Source organism: Ictidomys tridecemlineatus, chromosome 9, assembly GCF_052094955.1.
Source record: "Ictidomys tridecemlineatus isolate mIctTri1 chromosome 9, mIctTri1.hap1, whole genome shotgun sequence".
In the NCBI taxonomy this organism is placed as follows: domain Eukaryota; kingdom Metazoa; phylum Chordata; class Mammalia; order Rodentia; family Sciuridae; genus Ictidomys; species Ictidomys tridecemlineatus.
Genome location: NC_135485.1, coordinates 104,635,739 through 104,650,102, shown reverse-complemented (window position 1 = coordinate 104,650,102; position 14,364 = coordinate 104,635,739). Strand labels below are relative to the sequence as shown.

Genomic DNA, 14,364 nt, shown 5'->3' with positions numbered 1-14,364 from the left:
AAATAGTACCTGGCATAGAATAAGCACTATAAAAGCACTGGCTCTTATGTATATTAATAAAATTAATTTCATTAATGTCTATAGAAGTGTTTTGTGGTTTCTAATAATTCATCTCATTAAATGAAGGTGAAATATGACATATACTTAGGGGTAATTTCCTTCTCACAGGTTCAAAACCAAAATTCACAGGCAATATTCCATTAAATCTTCTGGTGATATAGGGAAGGTAATTTTTTTTTTTTTGCATTTTACTCTTAATCTGTGTAGTTTGTCCATTAGAGTTTTAACATTTTTTTCTTTAGTTTTAACATTTTTTTCTTTAGGACTACCTACTGTGAGAAAGTCTTAGGCTTTATCTCACCTCCAGGAGGTATCTGAAGGTATAAAAATTAACTCAAACTCAAATGGTTGGCAAACACCCTTAAGGAGAAAGTTCACTTCAGCATTCTACTTGCCACTCCAGTAGAACTCTCCCTCCTTTAGCCTTTAGTCTGTATACTGTGGAAATCTATACTCAAAAATATTCATGAATATGTTTTTTTTAATTTGTTTTATTTTATCTGAAATTTTTATTATTTTCAGAGAGTTGGTCAGTACAAGCATAGATTTATCATAATGCATATTAAATCATTTAGTAATATTTTTTACTTTTCTTTTAAAATATCTTCACTTCACAAATAAAAATCAAATCATATTCAGTGTTTTAAAATAAACAGAACAAAACCTTACACAGTTCTTAATACATCATATTTCACAGTTTGATTCAAGCGGGTTATGAACTCCCAACTTTACCCCGTATACAGATTGCAATGTTTTGAACGACCAACAATAAAAAAAATAAATAAATTAAAAAAAAATAAAATAAAAAAAAAATAAACAGGAAGAACAAGTTTAAAAAAAAAATAAAATAAAATAAACAGAACAATTATCTACCTTTAACCTTTCCCTGGTTCCATTCTAGGAAATAATTCCTTTAAACAAATGACAGAATCTTTTTGTTTCTTTTTCTTTTTCAGTATCAGAGATTAAACCCAGGGCTTCCATGCATACTAGGCAAGTGTTCTAACACTGAACCACATCCCCAGCCTATTTTGTTTTTTTGCTTGTTTTAATTTTGAGACAAGGTCTTACTAAGTTGCTCAGGGTGGATCCAACTTGCAATCCTCCTGCCTTAGCCTCCTGAATAGCTGAGATTACAGACATGTCCCACCTTTCTTTTTGTATGTTTGTTGTATTTACCATCACAAATTTAATATAAGGAGTAATACTGATCTTTCAGGGTTTTATTTATATCTGTTAACTATGAAATGTGAAATTTGGCACACATACCACCTCTTAACCTCTTGATTTTATTTTTTATTATTATTAATAATTAAAGTCTTTCTTATAATAAGACCTCTTGGGATTTTTATATGTTGTTTTAATTATAAACAAGATTATTTTATGTTGTTTTAATTATAAAAGAGATTTAAATTATCATTATTATTCACTATATAACCACATAATATAACCAAACACAGAGAAAAATAAATGATATTCTGTTACCAAATCCCTGCCTCTTGAATATTTCAAGCATGAGCTGAAATATATTCCTTATTAATTTTTTTTACATTTTGTTATTTCAAAAAGGAAATACTAAGTTTCTATTCTCTGTATTTATGTCAGCATTCTTCAGTGTCCTCTTTTTATTTGTATTTATTTACTTTGCTAAAGCAATTCTTTACATGGGGATGTAAGCTTATGAAACATTCTGAGCTCTTGCATGCCAGAAATTTCTTGATTCATTTTGGGACACAGAGAGAATTCTACATCAAAAATTATTTCCTCTGAGAAATTTGAGAAAATATTATTCCATTACCTCCTAGCTCTTAACTATTGGTAATGCTGCTAAGCAAGTGGCTGATATTACTTATATTTGTTCTCCATTTGTAGGATACCTATTTACACTTCTCTATGGAAGCTTCAAGAATATTCTCCTTATTTATGGTCTTCTGAAAATGTAAAATAATGTGAAAAAAATGTATAACTCTTAAAATTCATTCTCCTTGGTATTTTGTGGAGCTCCTCAAATCAAACTAATGTCTTTGCTCAACTTAGGATGATTGGTTTTTATATCCAATACTCCCAACGATTTTCTCAACATTGTTTCTAGAGCACCTAATAAATAGATAATTGTTTTGTATCCATCCTCCATTTCTTATATTTTTATTTTTATTCAACTAATGCTTATGTTTTAGTTTCTTTGAAATAAAAAATATTATATTCAGACCTTAAAAAGGAAGAGGGGTATACCAATTGGCTCATATTAAACCAGAGGTCAAAGAGATTTTTGTTTTTATATAAAAATACAACTTAATAATTGAATAGTATAACTTCCTTTAAGGTTGCAGTATACATATCCACATATATGGAATACCTAAAATATCTAGGACATAAATTTTCTAGTAGTTTCATGTCAAATGAAACTTATAAAATTCCATTATTTGAAAAATTATTTCAATTTTGTTTTGAGGTCATCATTTGGATTTTTCATCATCTACATAAACACTTACCTGCTCAAATAGCATTTTCATTTGCAGAAGGGATTCAAAAACCCAGGTTTTCTATATGATTAAACTATTTTGCTTCTTGGGAAATCAGATTCCTACCCAATAGTTTTAATTGCAAATGTTTTTGTGAAAAGAGAGAGATTACCAAAAACTAGATTGCATATCCAAAGACAGATTAAGTTGCAAGATAAAAAATTTAAATTAGGTCAAAGAAATTGGTGGAACAACTCTTCCTTTTAAATAAATCTATACTATCTTTTTCTACTATAAACATGAAGTACAATATACATATGTACTCCTCTAGATGCCATCAGAGATTTCCATTTTTCTTTCCTAGTACCCATAATTTTATGATAAAAATGACTTTTGAGGACTGGGAATTTGGCTCATGCAGTAGTGCACTTGCCTGGCATGCGTGGGGTGCTGGGTTTGATCCTCAGCAACACATACAAATAAAATAAAGATGTTGTATCCACCGAAACTAAAAAATAAATATTAAAAAAATTTCTCTCTCTCTCTCTCTTTTAAAAAAAAGACTTTGAATGTAATCTAAATATTCATAAATTTAAAATAATTTTATTAGTATTAAAACAATGATTTATGTCACAGACCCTGAGATATGTAAATCAGACATACAACCAAATCCAAAATTCCCTGGCATGAAGAAATAATTTACTGAAATAACACACTTATTTAACAATATTATATGTCAAGAATATTGCTAGATGCCAAGAGCAGTGGCACATGTCTGTAATCCAGCAGCTGGAGAGGCTAAGTAGGAGGATCACAAATACAAGCCAGCCTTAGCAACTTAGAAGGCCCTAAGCAACATAGCAAGACCCTGTCTCTAAATAAAAATTTATTTTATTTTTATTTAGGGGTGGATGCTGGGGATTGAACTCGGGGGCACTCAGCCACTGTTCCCAGCCTTATTTTGTATTTTTATTTAGAGACAAGGTTTCCCTGAGTTGCTTAGTGCCTTGCCATTGCTGAGGCTGGCTTTGAACTTGTGATCCTCCTTTCTTAGCCCAAGCCACTGGAATTAAAGGCATGTGCCACTGCACCAGGCCAAAATTTAGGAAAAAAAAAAAAAAAGGACTGGGGATGTGGCTCAGTTAAGTGCCCCTGGATTCAATCCTGAGGAAAGAAAGGAAGGAAAGAAGGAAGGAAGGAAGGAAGGAAGGAAGGAAGGAAGGAAGGAAGGAAGGAAGGAAGGAAGGAAGGAAGGAAGGAGGGAGGAAAGGAAGGAAGAAAGAAAGAAGGACAGTAAAGAAGGAAGAAAGAAGGAAAGGAAGGAAGGAAGGAAGGAAGGAAGGAAGGAAGGAAGGAAGGAAGGAAGGAAGGAAGGAAGGAAGAAAGAAAGAAGGAAAGGAAGGAAGGAAGGAAGGAAGGAAGGAAGGAAGGAAGGAGAAAGGAAGGAAGGAAGGAAGGAAGAAAGGAAAGAAAGAAAGACTGCTAGATGATTTTAATCTGTCTTTTGAATTAAGAGCTACAAAATAAACAAAGAAAAAAAAACTCATAGAACCTGATACTAATTTTGACCCTATCTCAAATTCAGTTAATGCCTCAGAAAAAAAACAAATCCATTCCTGAATGCCTCACTAAATTAATCTAATCCCTTACATTTCATATAGTTATATTAATTAGCAGTGCATTTATCATTTTCTTAAATCAGTGCACCCTTATTTCATACTGCTGATTTTACTAATAAAAATATTATAAATAAATTCTTGGCATTGTCTCATTTAGCAGTATTTATTTTACTAAGCAATGCTCTGATATAGATGTTTAGCTGCATTTTAAACTCTGTTTAATGATCCTGTCTTGATCATTTGTTATTAATAATATCTTGTAAAGATAGTCTGGTACTTTATAAACACAGGACTAAACTGTGACATTTGTCTTAATTTGTTTCGGCCACTATAATGAAATAACATAAACTAGGTAGCTTATTAATGACAAAAATTTATTTCTCATAGTTCTGGAGGCTGGAAAGTTTAAGATCAAAGAACAAGCAGATTCAGTGTCTCCTTCCTTTTCCCTATGACCTCACACGGAGCAGCTCTCTTGGGCCTATTTCATAAAGCCACTAATCCTATTTTAAAGAGATCTGTCCTCATGATCTAATTACTTCCCAGAAGGTCTTACCTCCTAATACTATCACCTTGGGTATTAATTTCAACATATGAATTAGGGATAATGAGGTAAACATTCAAACTATAGTAGCATTATCTGTGGATATAACTTTTTAACTATAAATTTTACCTTGATCTTCTTGCAAATTCAATCTGAAATAGTTACTATTCATTTTTAAATTTAGTCTGCTTTATAATTTTCAATCTACTCAATTTTAACTATTTGTAAAATAATGATACTTCAATTTAAAAAATCATATAAACAGAGTTTATAATGTAGTTAACAGGAGTGAAAAATAACTGAAGAGGTTTAGGGTTCAAGATGAATTTAAATTGAAAAGAGAAATAAATTATACTGTGGGTAAACTGAGTAAAACCTAAATCGAAACTTTATATTCCATATTCAACACACTTAAGTTCAACTTTCACATCTATTCTAAGAATAAAATTTCTGGTAAGACCTCAACTACAAGTGATTCCCTCATAGAAAAACAATGTACTCTGACTGAGTTTCAAGAATTTTGTTCAACTTTAAAAATATGGAATTATCAGGTTAGCAAAGATTTCACAACAGGTGATCAGGTACCTCTATCAATTCATAATATAATATTTATGTTATGAAGTCTCCTCCTTGTTTCCTAGATTACAAATAAGTTTAATTATAAAAGTCTGCTTACCGTATCTAATACTTTAGTAGTTCTTTCTGTTCTTGATAAGAAGGCAGCATATTGGCTAGTCAAGTTAGGTAATGCATCAAAAAGTCCACAAACCTATGAATTCAAAAAAGCATGTTGAAAGAAGTGGTTAAAATTAGTATACCATTTATTTTTATCAATATATGTAGCACTCTAAAAATTGTTTGCAATGAAGATCATCAATAATGCTTTGTCACTAAATAGAAATAGACATGTACTCATAAAAAACTATAATTTTAAATAGGATATAGAATTTAAAAAGATTTAATTCAGTGAAATATTACAATGGAAACAGTTGATTATATGAACCTGTAGGTAAGTATGATGGATCTGCATACATTATTTTAAAATATTAGGGGTGAATTTCTAGATATATTCTGATATCTAATTCAGACATCAATTCTTGTTCTACTTTACAACCAGAGGGTTTTAATCTCAATAAAATATGAGTATAATGTATTTATACAATTATGTAGTATTATCTGTTAATGATTTATTATTAATACATAAAATAAAATGTATTAGCTATAACTAAATTATGTGGTAATGTATTAATACATTTCCTATGCAAAGTAATCAATGTTCTTAAATATCATAATCCCTCATATGCATTGAAGATATAAATTAATAGGCTAGAGGAAGCTGGTAATCTAAAACTTTAATTAGCAATTAATTAACCTTTGTGATATTATACTTTCTCTGACTTATCATAATTTATTCATTTGCATTCATTTAATAATTTAAACTATATAATAGTAACAACACTATTTGTTTATACAAAAGGGATAGGATTTATTTTCCATTCTCATATTTGTTTTTGTATATTCACAACGTTTTTGTGTATTCATACTTTTTTATTCATCTTTAATATTTCAGATTTTGACACATAGTAGAAAAGTAGTTAGAGGTTTCTCTCTTCCGCTTTTCACATTTTTAACACTAATTCAGTGGGGGAAAAAGTCCCCCATATACTGTATCTGTGACACTATCAGTTCTTTAGCGTAAATGCTAAAATGTAACTTTTCCACTCGTTTTTTCATGATATTTATATGTAGTCACTCAAAAGAAAACAGAACAATCACAGTCACATCTTTTAAAAATGCAAATGCCTTCAAATAAAGAATATATAAGCTAGTATCATTATTGTGTAGATTTTAAATTTTTTCAATTGAAAAATAATTTTTATCAATGTATTATCAATGTCATGTACGTGGTACTAGAAGTTATGCTATAAGAAATTTCTAAAGCATTCTGCAATTTTTATTTAAGGAGTAGAAGTATCCAAGCTTAAATAATAATAAGTGAATTCCTCTTTGGATGATTTTGACTTTAAAGGGAATAAGTAGTTTGTAGCACACCACATTTCCAACCATGAACAATTTTAAATTAATCCAGATAAAATACAACAAAGTCTTATTTTGAAAGGCCTCATAGAGTTATAGAAGTAACAAAGATCAGAGGGCTAAAATTCTGAAAAGGGTAGAGCCTCTGAGTGGTGAACTGTCAACCAGCAGGTGCTTTCTCACTGGAGCATTTGCTGATAATAGACTAGATAATACAATAGGAATCTGGGCTTAGGCCTAGCACAAGGCTGCTGCTGCTAAGGAACTGAGAAATTATCTTATTGTCTTTTATTGGGACAAAATGACAAAATTGCAGACTTGAAGTACCTAAAAACACCTGGTCTGTTTTCTCATCAGAATATCTGTGAGAGGTAAAAGCAGGGCAAAGTTAAAAATGTAAGCCAAAATACTGAAACACAAAAGCATCGAAGATGTAGTTCAGGACCTGCCAGAAAGAAGGACCCTAAATACATCAGGTTCACCTTGGAGGTCCCAGAGGGATTATACTTAAAAAAATGAAACAACCAGAGGTAAACAAAGCACTGGCAAAAATGTAATCAATACTACAGAGTCTGAGTACAACCATAGATACTTCAATAAAAATAGGCATCACAATACTGAATGCCAAATACTACAGAGCTACAGTAACAAAAAGCAGCATGGTAATAGCACCGAAATAGACATAAAGACCAATGAATCAGAACAAAAGACACAGAAAGAAACCCATTTATATACAGGAAGTCATCTGATACTCGAAAAGGGTGCAAAAACATACAGTACAGCAGATATACTTTTTAACAAATGGTATTAGGAAAGTACATATCCATATGTAGAAGAATGAAGCTAGATCCCTGTCTTTGACCTTGCACAAAAGTCAAGTCAAAGTGGATCAAAAGCCTAGTATTTAGACCAGAAACTTAGCAGCTGTTGGAAGAAAACATGGGCTCAACATTACAACATATTGGCATTGGAACTGACTTTCTTAACCAGATCCCTAGTGCTAAAAAAAATAAAACCAAGAATCAATGAATGGCACAGCATCAAATTAAAAACTTCTGCACAGCAAAGAAAACATAAAGAGAGCCTACAGAATGAAAGAAAATGTTTGCCTGCTGCCCTCTGACACTGTATTGATGGCTAGAATATACAAAGAATTCAAACAACTTAACATCAAAAATTCAAATAACCCAATCAATAAATGGGCAAAAGAACTAAATAGTCATTTCTCAAAAGATGAAATACAATGGCCATTAAATATATGAAAAAATGTTTAATATCCCTAGAAATCAGGGAACTACAAATCAAAACTATACTGAAATTTCATCTTACTCCACTCAGAATGGCAATTATCAGGAATACAAATAATAATAAATGGGTGAGGAAACGGAGGAAAGGGTCCACTCAAATTGGTGGTGGGACTGTAAATTAGTACAACTTTGGAAAGCAGTATGAAAATTCCTCAAAAAACTAGGAAGAGAATTCCCATATGACCCAGTTATCCCACTCCTTGGTATTTAGTTCCTAAAGTCAAAAAAATTATAGTGATATAAGCACATCAATTTTTGTAGCAGCACAATTCACAGTAGCCACAATATGGAACCAATTTAGGTGCCTGTAAACAGATGAACAGATAAAGAAAATGTGGTATGTGTATACAAAGGAGTTTTACTCAGCCATAAAGAAGAATAAAATTATGGCATTTGCTGATAAATTGATGGAACTGGAGAACATCATGTCAAGTGAAATAAGACAGACTCAGTTTTGTCAAGAGTTGAATGTCTTCTCTCATATGCAGAAGCTACAGCAAAATAAGGGGGGGGGGAGAAAAGGGGATGAACTTATGAAAATAGAAGGAAGATTAGTAAAATATAAGGGGATTGAGAAGAGTGAGGAGAGAGAGGAAAAGGGAGGAAATGCATAATGAAATTGACCAAATTATGCTAGATACATATTTGAATGTACCATGGTGAATTTCACCTATATGTATATCTATAAAGCACCAATTTAAAAAACAACCAATAGAAGGAATATCAGTAGAATACTAGGAATGGGAGGAGGGAAGAAGAAAGGAAAAGAAGTAGTACTAGGGACTGAAATAGAGAAAATTATATTGTATGCATATATGATTATATCACAAAGAACCTCACGATTATGTACAATTATAAAGCACTAATATAGACATTTAAAACATAACATAAAAAAAAAAAACAATAAATGTGGGCTGGGATTGTGGCTCAGCGGTAGAGGGCTTGCCTAGCATTCACGGGACCCTGAGTTAGATCCTCAGCACCACATAAAAATAAATGAATGGAATAAAGATATTGTGTCCAACTACAACTAAAAAAATAATAAAATAAAAAAAAGAATAAATGAGGGCTGGGGTTGTAGCTCAGTGGTAGAGCACTTGCCTCACAAGCATTAGGCCCTGGGCTCAATACTCAGCACCAAAATAAATAAATAAATAATAAAGACATTGTGTCCATTTACAAGTTAAAAAAATGGAAAACAATAAGTGAAATATTGCAGTAATTAAAATGCTAAGGATGCACAAAAAGTGGATCACTTTAACATAGTTGGTGAGAATGTAAAATGTTACTGCCTCCAAAACAGTTTAGTTGCTTCTTAGGTTTGACAGTTTCTTAAAAATTAAACATACACTTATGATATATCCCAGAAGTCGCACTCCTATATACTTATCCCAGAGAAATGAACCTTGTTTTCCTACATTAACATGTATGTGAGTGTTCATAGCAGCTTTATTCATAATAGTCAAAAGCTGGAAACAGTTCAAATACTGCTCAGTGTGTGACTAGATAAAGAAAAAGTGGTACATCCATGTAATAAATACTATTGCTAAAAAATTATTTATACATGTAAAAACCAGAAAAACTTGAGTCCTTACTATGTACTAAAAGTTATTCAAAGTGTTTTATATGTGAAGTGTTTTATATGGTTTATTTAGTATTCACAATAAAATTTTGAGGTATGTACTATTATGATCTCTATTTTACTATAAATAAAGGGTTCTTTTTTCATTTGTTTCAGCTTATAATTTAATAATTATTTTTATGTCAGTTACTAAAAATAATGAATAATTAGTATATTTTACACAAAAAAAATGGCAAAAAAAGTCCCCCAAATGACTAACATTCATTATGTATTTAAAATTCACCTATAAAAGCATTTAAAATTGTTAATATGGTAAATTTAATATCATGTGTTTTCTATCACAATTTATATATCTACTGTATATGTATTCATTTATATGTACATTTATATGTATGTGTATATATGTCAAACTGAACTATAAATGTTAAATAAATACATCAAAGATTGATAACAAAAAGAAGTTCAAAATTAAAAGTCAAGAATCTAGAAAATCCAGCAATCTGAATAAATACTTTGATTATATGTAGGCATGTTAAAATTGTTCTTATTTTATCATCTCAATAATAAACTGGTAAGTTTAATAGAAAATAAATTAAACATTCAGAAACCAAAGAGTTGTTTTGAAGAAGCTGTCAGATATATTACTGGTCCTATAGGACAAATAATAGTAAAAGAAAAATGTCTAAAGATTACTGTCTAGGGGATGGGTTTGTGGCTCAGTGGTAGAGCACTTGCCTAACATGTGTGAGGCCCTGGGTTTGATTCTCAGCACCACATATAAATAAATTAATGAAATTAAGTTAAAAACAAAAAGATTAAGGTCTACCCATGTCAAGAAATTTTCACCCTACCTCAAATTATAAAATACTTCCAGTTTTATGGGTGCTGGCAGAAGATACCAAACTGTTTAGTCAAAGACAAAGGCAGCTTCTAGGTCTTCACTTTCACTCATAGCATGAAAAACTGCATGACCATCAGCATACTTAGACAGTCCTCCTTACCCTCAAACCCTAATGAAGGCAAGATAGATGGTAAAAAATGGATACCTATGGGGCTAGGGATATGACTCAGTTGGTAGAGTGCTTGCCTCACATGAACAAGGCCCTGGGTTCAATCCCCACCCAGCACTACAAAAAAATATCTTTTATAATGGGTGAGAACAATATTCTTTGCTTGGGAGAGAGATACTAGATCCTTGAAAGATATTTGGTATATAATCAGCCTTGAAAAGGTAGTTCTGAACAACAACAAAAAAAATGTGCAGAAAACAAAATATAGAGAATTGTGTCTTATAAAAACAATAAAAATAGATATTTTTTATAGAAAACAAATATTTGGGTATGATGTTTACATAGAAAATAAATCTCTGAATAATAAACTTCAATAAAAAGCTAGAAACCTGAAAAAGATCTAAAAATACAAAATTTAACCTCACAAAATAACTTTTTTATAATAAAACATAAAATAGTTCATGTATCAGTAATATGGGACATCATATTTCAAACTACTACATAAAAATTCCTATTTTCTAGTTTGTTTTCTTTTGTTTTCATTATTGTTTCTGTTGGTCTCATCTAAAAATCATATTACACATCTGTACTAAATCAAAATCCAGTCATTACTTCCACTGCATTGAAATCTGAAACAATCACTCTTCACTCTCATCCACTGGTGTATGTCACACAGAACATTTTCCATATTAGAAAATTTAACATTTTAAAACCAGCTATCTGGACAGATATGTTGGCACATGCCTGTAATTCCAACTACACAGGAGGCTGAGGCAGGAAGATCAACTGGAGGCCAGCCTTGACAACTTAGACCCTGTCTCAAAATAAAAAGGACTAGAGTTGTAGCTCAATGATAAAGCATTCCTGAGTTCAATCTCTAGTAATGCAAAAAAAAAAAAGGCAGCTCCTAGGTCTTCACTTTCACCTGTTTATATTAAATATCTTCATTTAGTGGTTTGAATTTGTGGGTCTTCACCATTCTGATTATTCTTACTTGAACACATCCCCAGTGCACATTTTTTCAAATGTTATATTTGTCATCTCTAGATACATCTAAATTTGTATCTTCTTATTTCTGCCATTTTCCTAAAATATGCTCAAACTTTACTTAACATATGGAATATAGCCATAATAATTAATATCCTATCAACAAGTTCTATTATCAGACATAATTTTGAGAGACCACTAAGGGCTTGACATTAGATATAAAAATATTATTTTTGTATTAACATGTTACCTGGTAATGAGAAGGCCCAGGAGTAGTGCAAGCATTTTCCTGAACCAGGAACGAGGTTCTAGGGACAGAAGAACCAAATGCACTTTTCTTTTTTTTCTCTAAGCTGACATTGGTGATTACAGTTTTGTTTAGGATATTATAAAACCCAGGACCTAAAATTATAAAAAATATTATACATAAGAACAAATATACAGGTAATTACTTCTTCAAATTAAATAAATTAAGAAACTTTTTTTTAGAAAAAGTTCTCATATTTTTATTGGTATGCAAAAATGGTATAAACCCTTTTAAAATATTTGTGAAGTTCATATAAAGTTAAAACTATTCTTACCATATGACCCAGAAATTTTACTCCTAGGCATTTCCAAAAATAAAACAACCTAATGACCATCAGCTGATGAATAGGTAAAGAAAACAATGGAATAGGAATACTATACTCAAATAATGAAATATTGCTCAGCAATAAAAATAAAAGATAAATGCAATGATGGGAATGAATCTCAAAAACATTTGATGCCATGTAAAAAAAGGCAGTCACAAACTCCTGAATAATACATTATTCCACTTATATAAAATTTTATAAAGACAAAATTCACAGAATCAGAAACAGTTGCCTGAGGTCAGGAGTAAGGGTAGAAATCACACAAAGAGGCATGAGGGAACTTTTTAGAAATTATGTAAATGTTCTAAAAACTTGACTGTAATGGTGGTTGCCTGTCTGAAAGAAAGTTGACACCTATGACTCCATTTTTGTGACCATACACCTCATAATGCTATGCCGACTACTCTGTCAACTTGTTGAACATGCCAAAAGAAAATTATTTGCTGAAAAGGAAGATCCTAATAATTGTATAAAATGAACTCTTCCCCAATAACAATGATATCCTCTGAGCTGCTCTGTGCTAGAACAATGAGCAATAGAAGTACATTTATCCCAGTCATAAATTCCTGACAAGCAACTTAAGTCACCCACTTAAAATATCTATTTATCGTCAAAAGAATCCTCTAACACTATACCTAATGAAACACATCCTGGTCTATACTAGAATCTGTATTCCCTGAATTTCTATTTAAGATTCCATATAAATGTCTTTTTGTTTAACATAGCAATTGAGTCTCTTTGGATGACAGTTGACTACATACATTTACTAAAACATTATCAAACTGTACTCTCAAAATGAATAGTCTTTATTGTGTGTAAATTATACTTTAATAGAACAGAAAAAAGGAAAAAAATCTCAAAGCTGAAAAGTGTTCAAAGGTTGACATAGCAAGTAAAGTGAATTTCATGAAAACAATAAAAATTAAAATCATTATCATCTGATCTCCTTATCATGGCAGTTATTTTAATTTTTGCCCTTTACCTTTGAGCACATAATTATAAACTGTAATATTTTCTACAGTGACAGTATGAATAAAGCTTCATAATAGTTTTCATTCAAAAAATACAAACAACATTCTTTGCTATCAAAAATTTTATTAATACAAATATTTTAAGCAAATATTTGAGTTTGTTCTTTATAATTCAATTTTTCTTGTTTTTATTTTATGTATTCTAATTTATTATACATGACAGCAGAATGCATTTCAATTCATAGCGCACATATAGAGCACAGTTTTTTCATGTCTCTTGTCTTCACAAAGTACAGTCACACCATTCATGTCTTTATACATGCACTTTGGATAATAATATCCATCACATTCCATCATCATTTCTCACTAACCCTATGCCCCCCCTCCCTTGCCCCTTCCTCCCCTTTTTTTAAAAAAAGTTATTGCAGTGAGCAGTAATATCTACTATATAAAATATGATATACTTGAAAGTCAACACTAAACTTGGTTGTACTCATGTTGATTTTACTAAATTAGCTCTGCAAATTCCAGGTATGAGACCACACTTAAGTCTTATTTTTCTTGGCTTCAAGTTCATCATCTAGAAATAATAGGAATTGACTAAATCAAACTATTCAAAATCTGATCTGTGGACTACTGATTCTCCAAAATGAATCTACAAGATAAAGAGTTTACAACTAATTGCAAATTTACTATTTCACCAAGTACTCTGCAACAACTCCTTGATGAAGAAATCATTGCATCGCTATATACTCTTGGGTAATCTCCTTTCTTATCATGGGCAAGAAACAAACAATAGACAAAGGAGTCTCTGAGTTGCTAAATGATCCTTTGGTTAATTCTAGATGTTAAAGTGATCAAATCATCCCATATAAGCAAATACTTCATATTCTTGATACATTCAAGTTTGTCTGAAGCAGCAAACTCCCCAATTTTTAAAATATTCCAATTTCAAAATCTATACACCAAATGCCCCTACCAAAATCTGTTGTATCAATTCTTAGAAAACCTAAGTGCTAATTATATTATTCTTGGTGTCTTCCAATATTTCTTCTACTGGTAACGTTTAGGAAGATGAAAACAAAGTATAATAAAAACTATCTGTACAACCATTTAAGGTATATAAAAGAAAAGTATGTCAGATCTATAATCA

The 14,364-nt window shown here is 31.0% G+C and overlaps 1 protein-coding gene across 1 annotated transcript in view; it reads right to left on the bottom strand.

The window, feature by feature from the left end:
- Stpg2 (sperm tail PG-rich repeat containing 2) overlaps positions 1–14,364 on the bottom strand; it is a 501,428-nt gene that overhangs the window by 366,431 nt on the left and 120,633 nt on the right. The window contains exons 7-8 of the mRNA XM_078020746.1: positions 11,859–12,010; positions 5,362–5,454 (exon numbers count right to left, since the gene is read on the bottom strand). Coding sequence (XP_077876872.1) covers positions 5,362–5,454; positions 11,859–12,010 — 245 coding nt within the window. The remainder of the gene's footprint in view (positions 1–5,361; positions 5,455–11,858; positions 12,011–14,364) is intronic.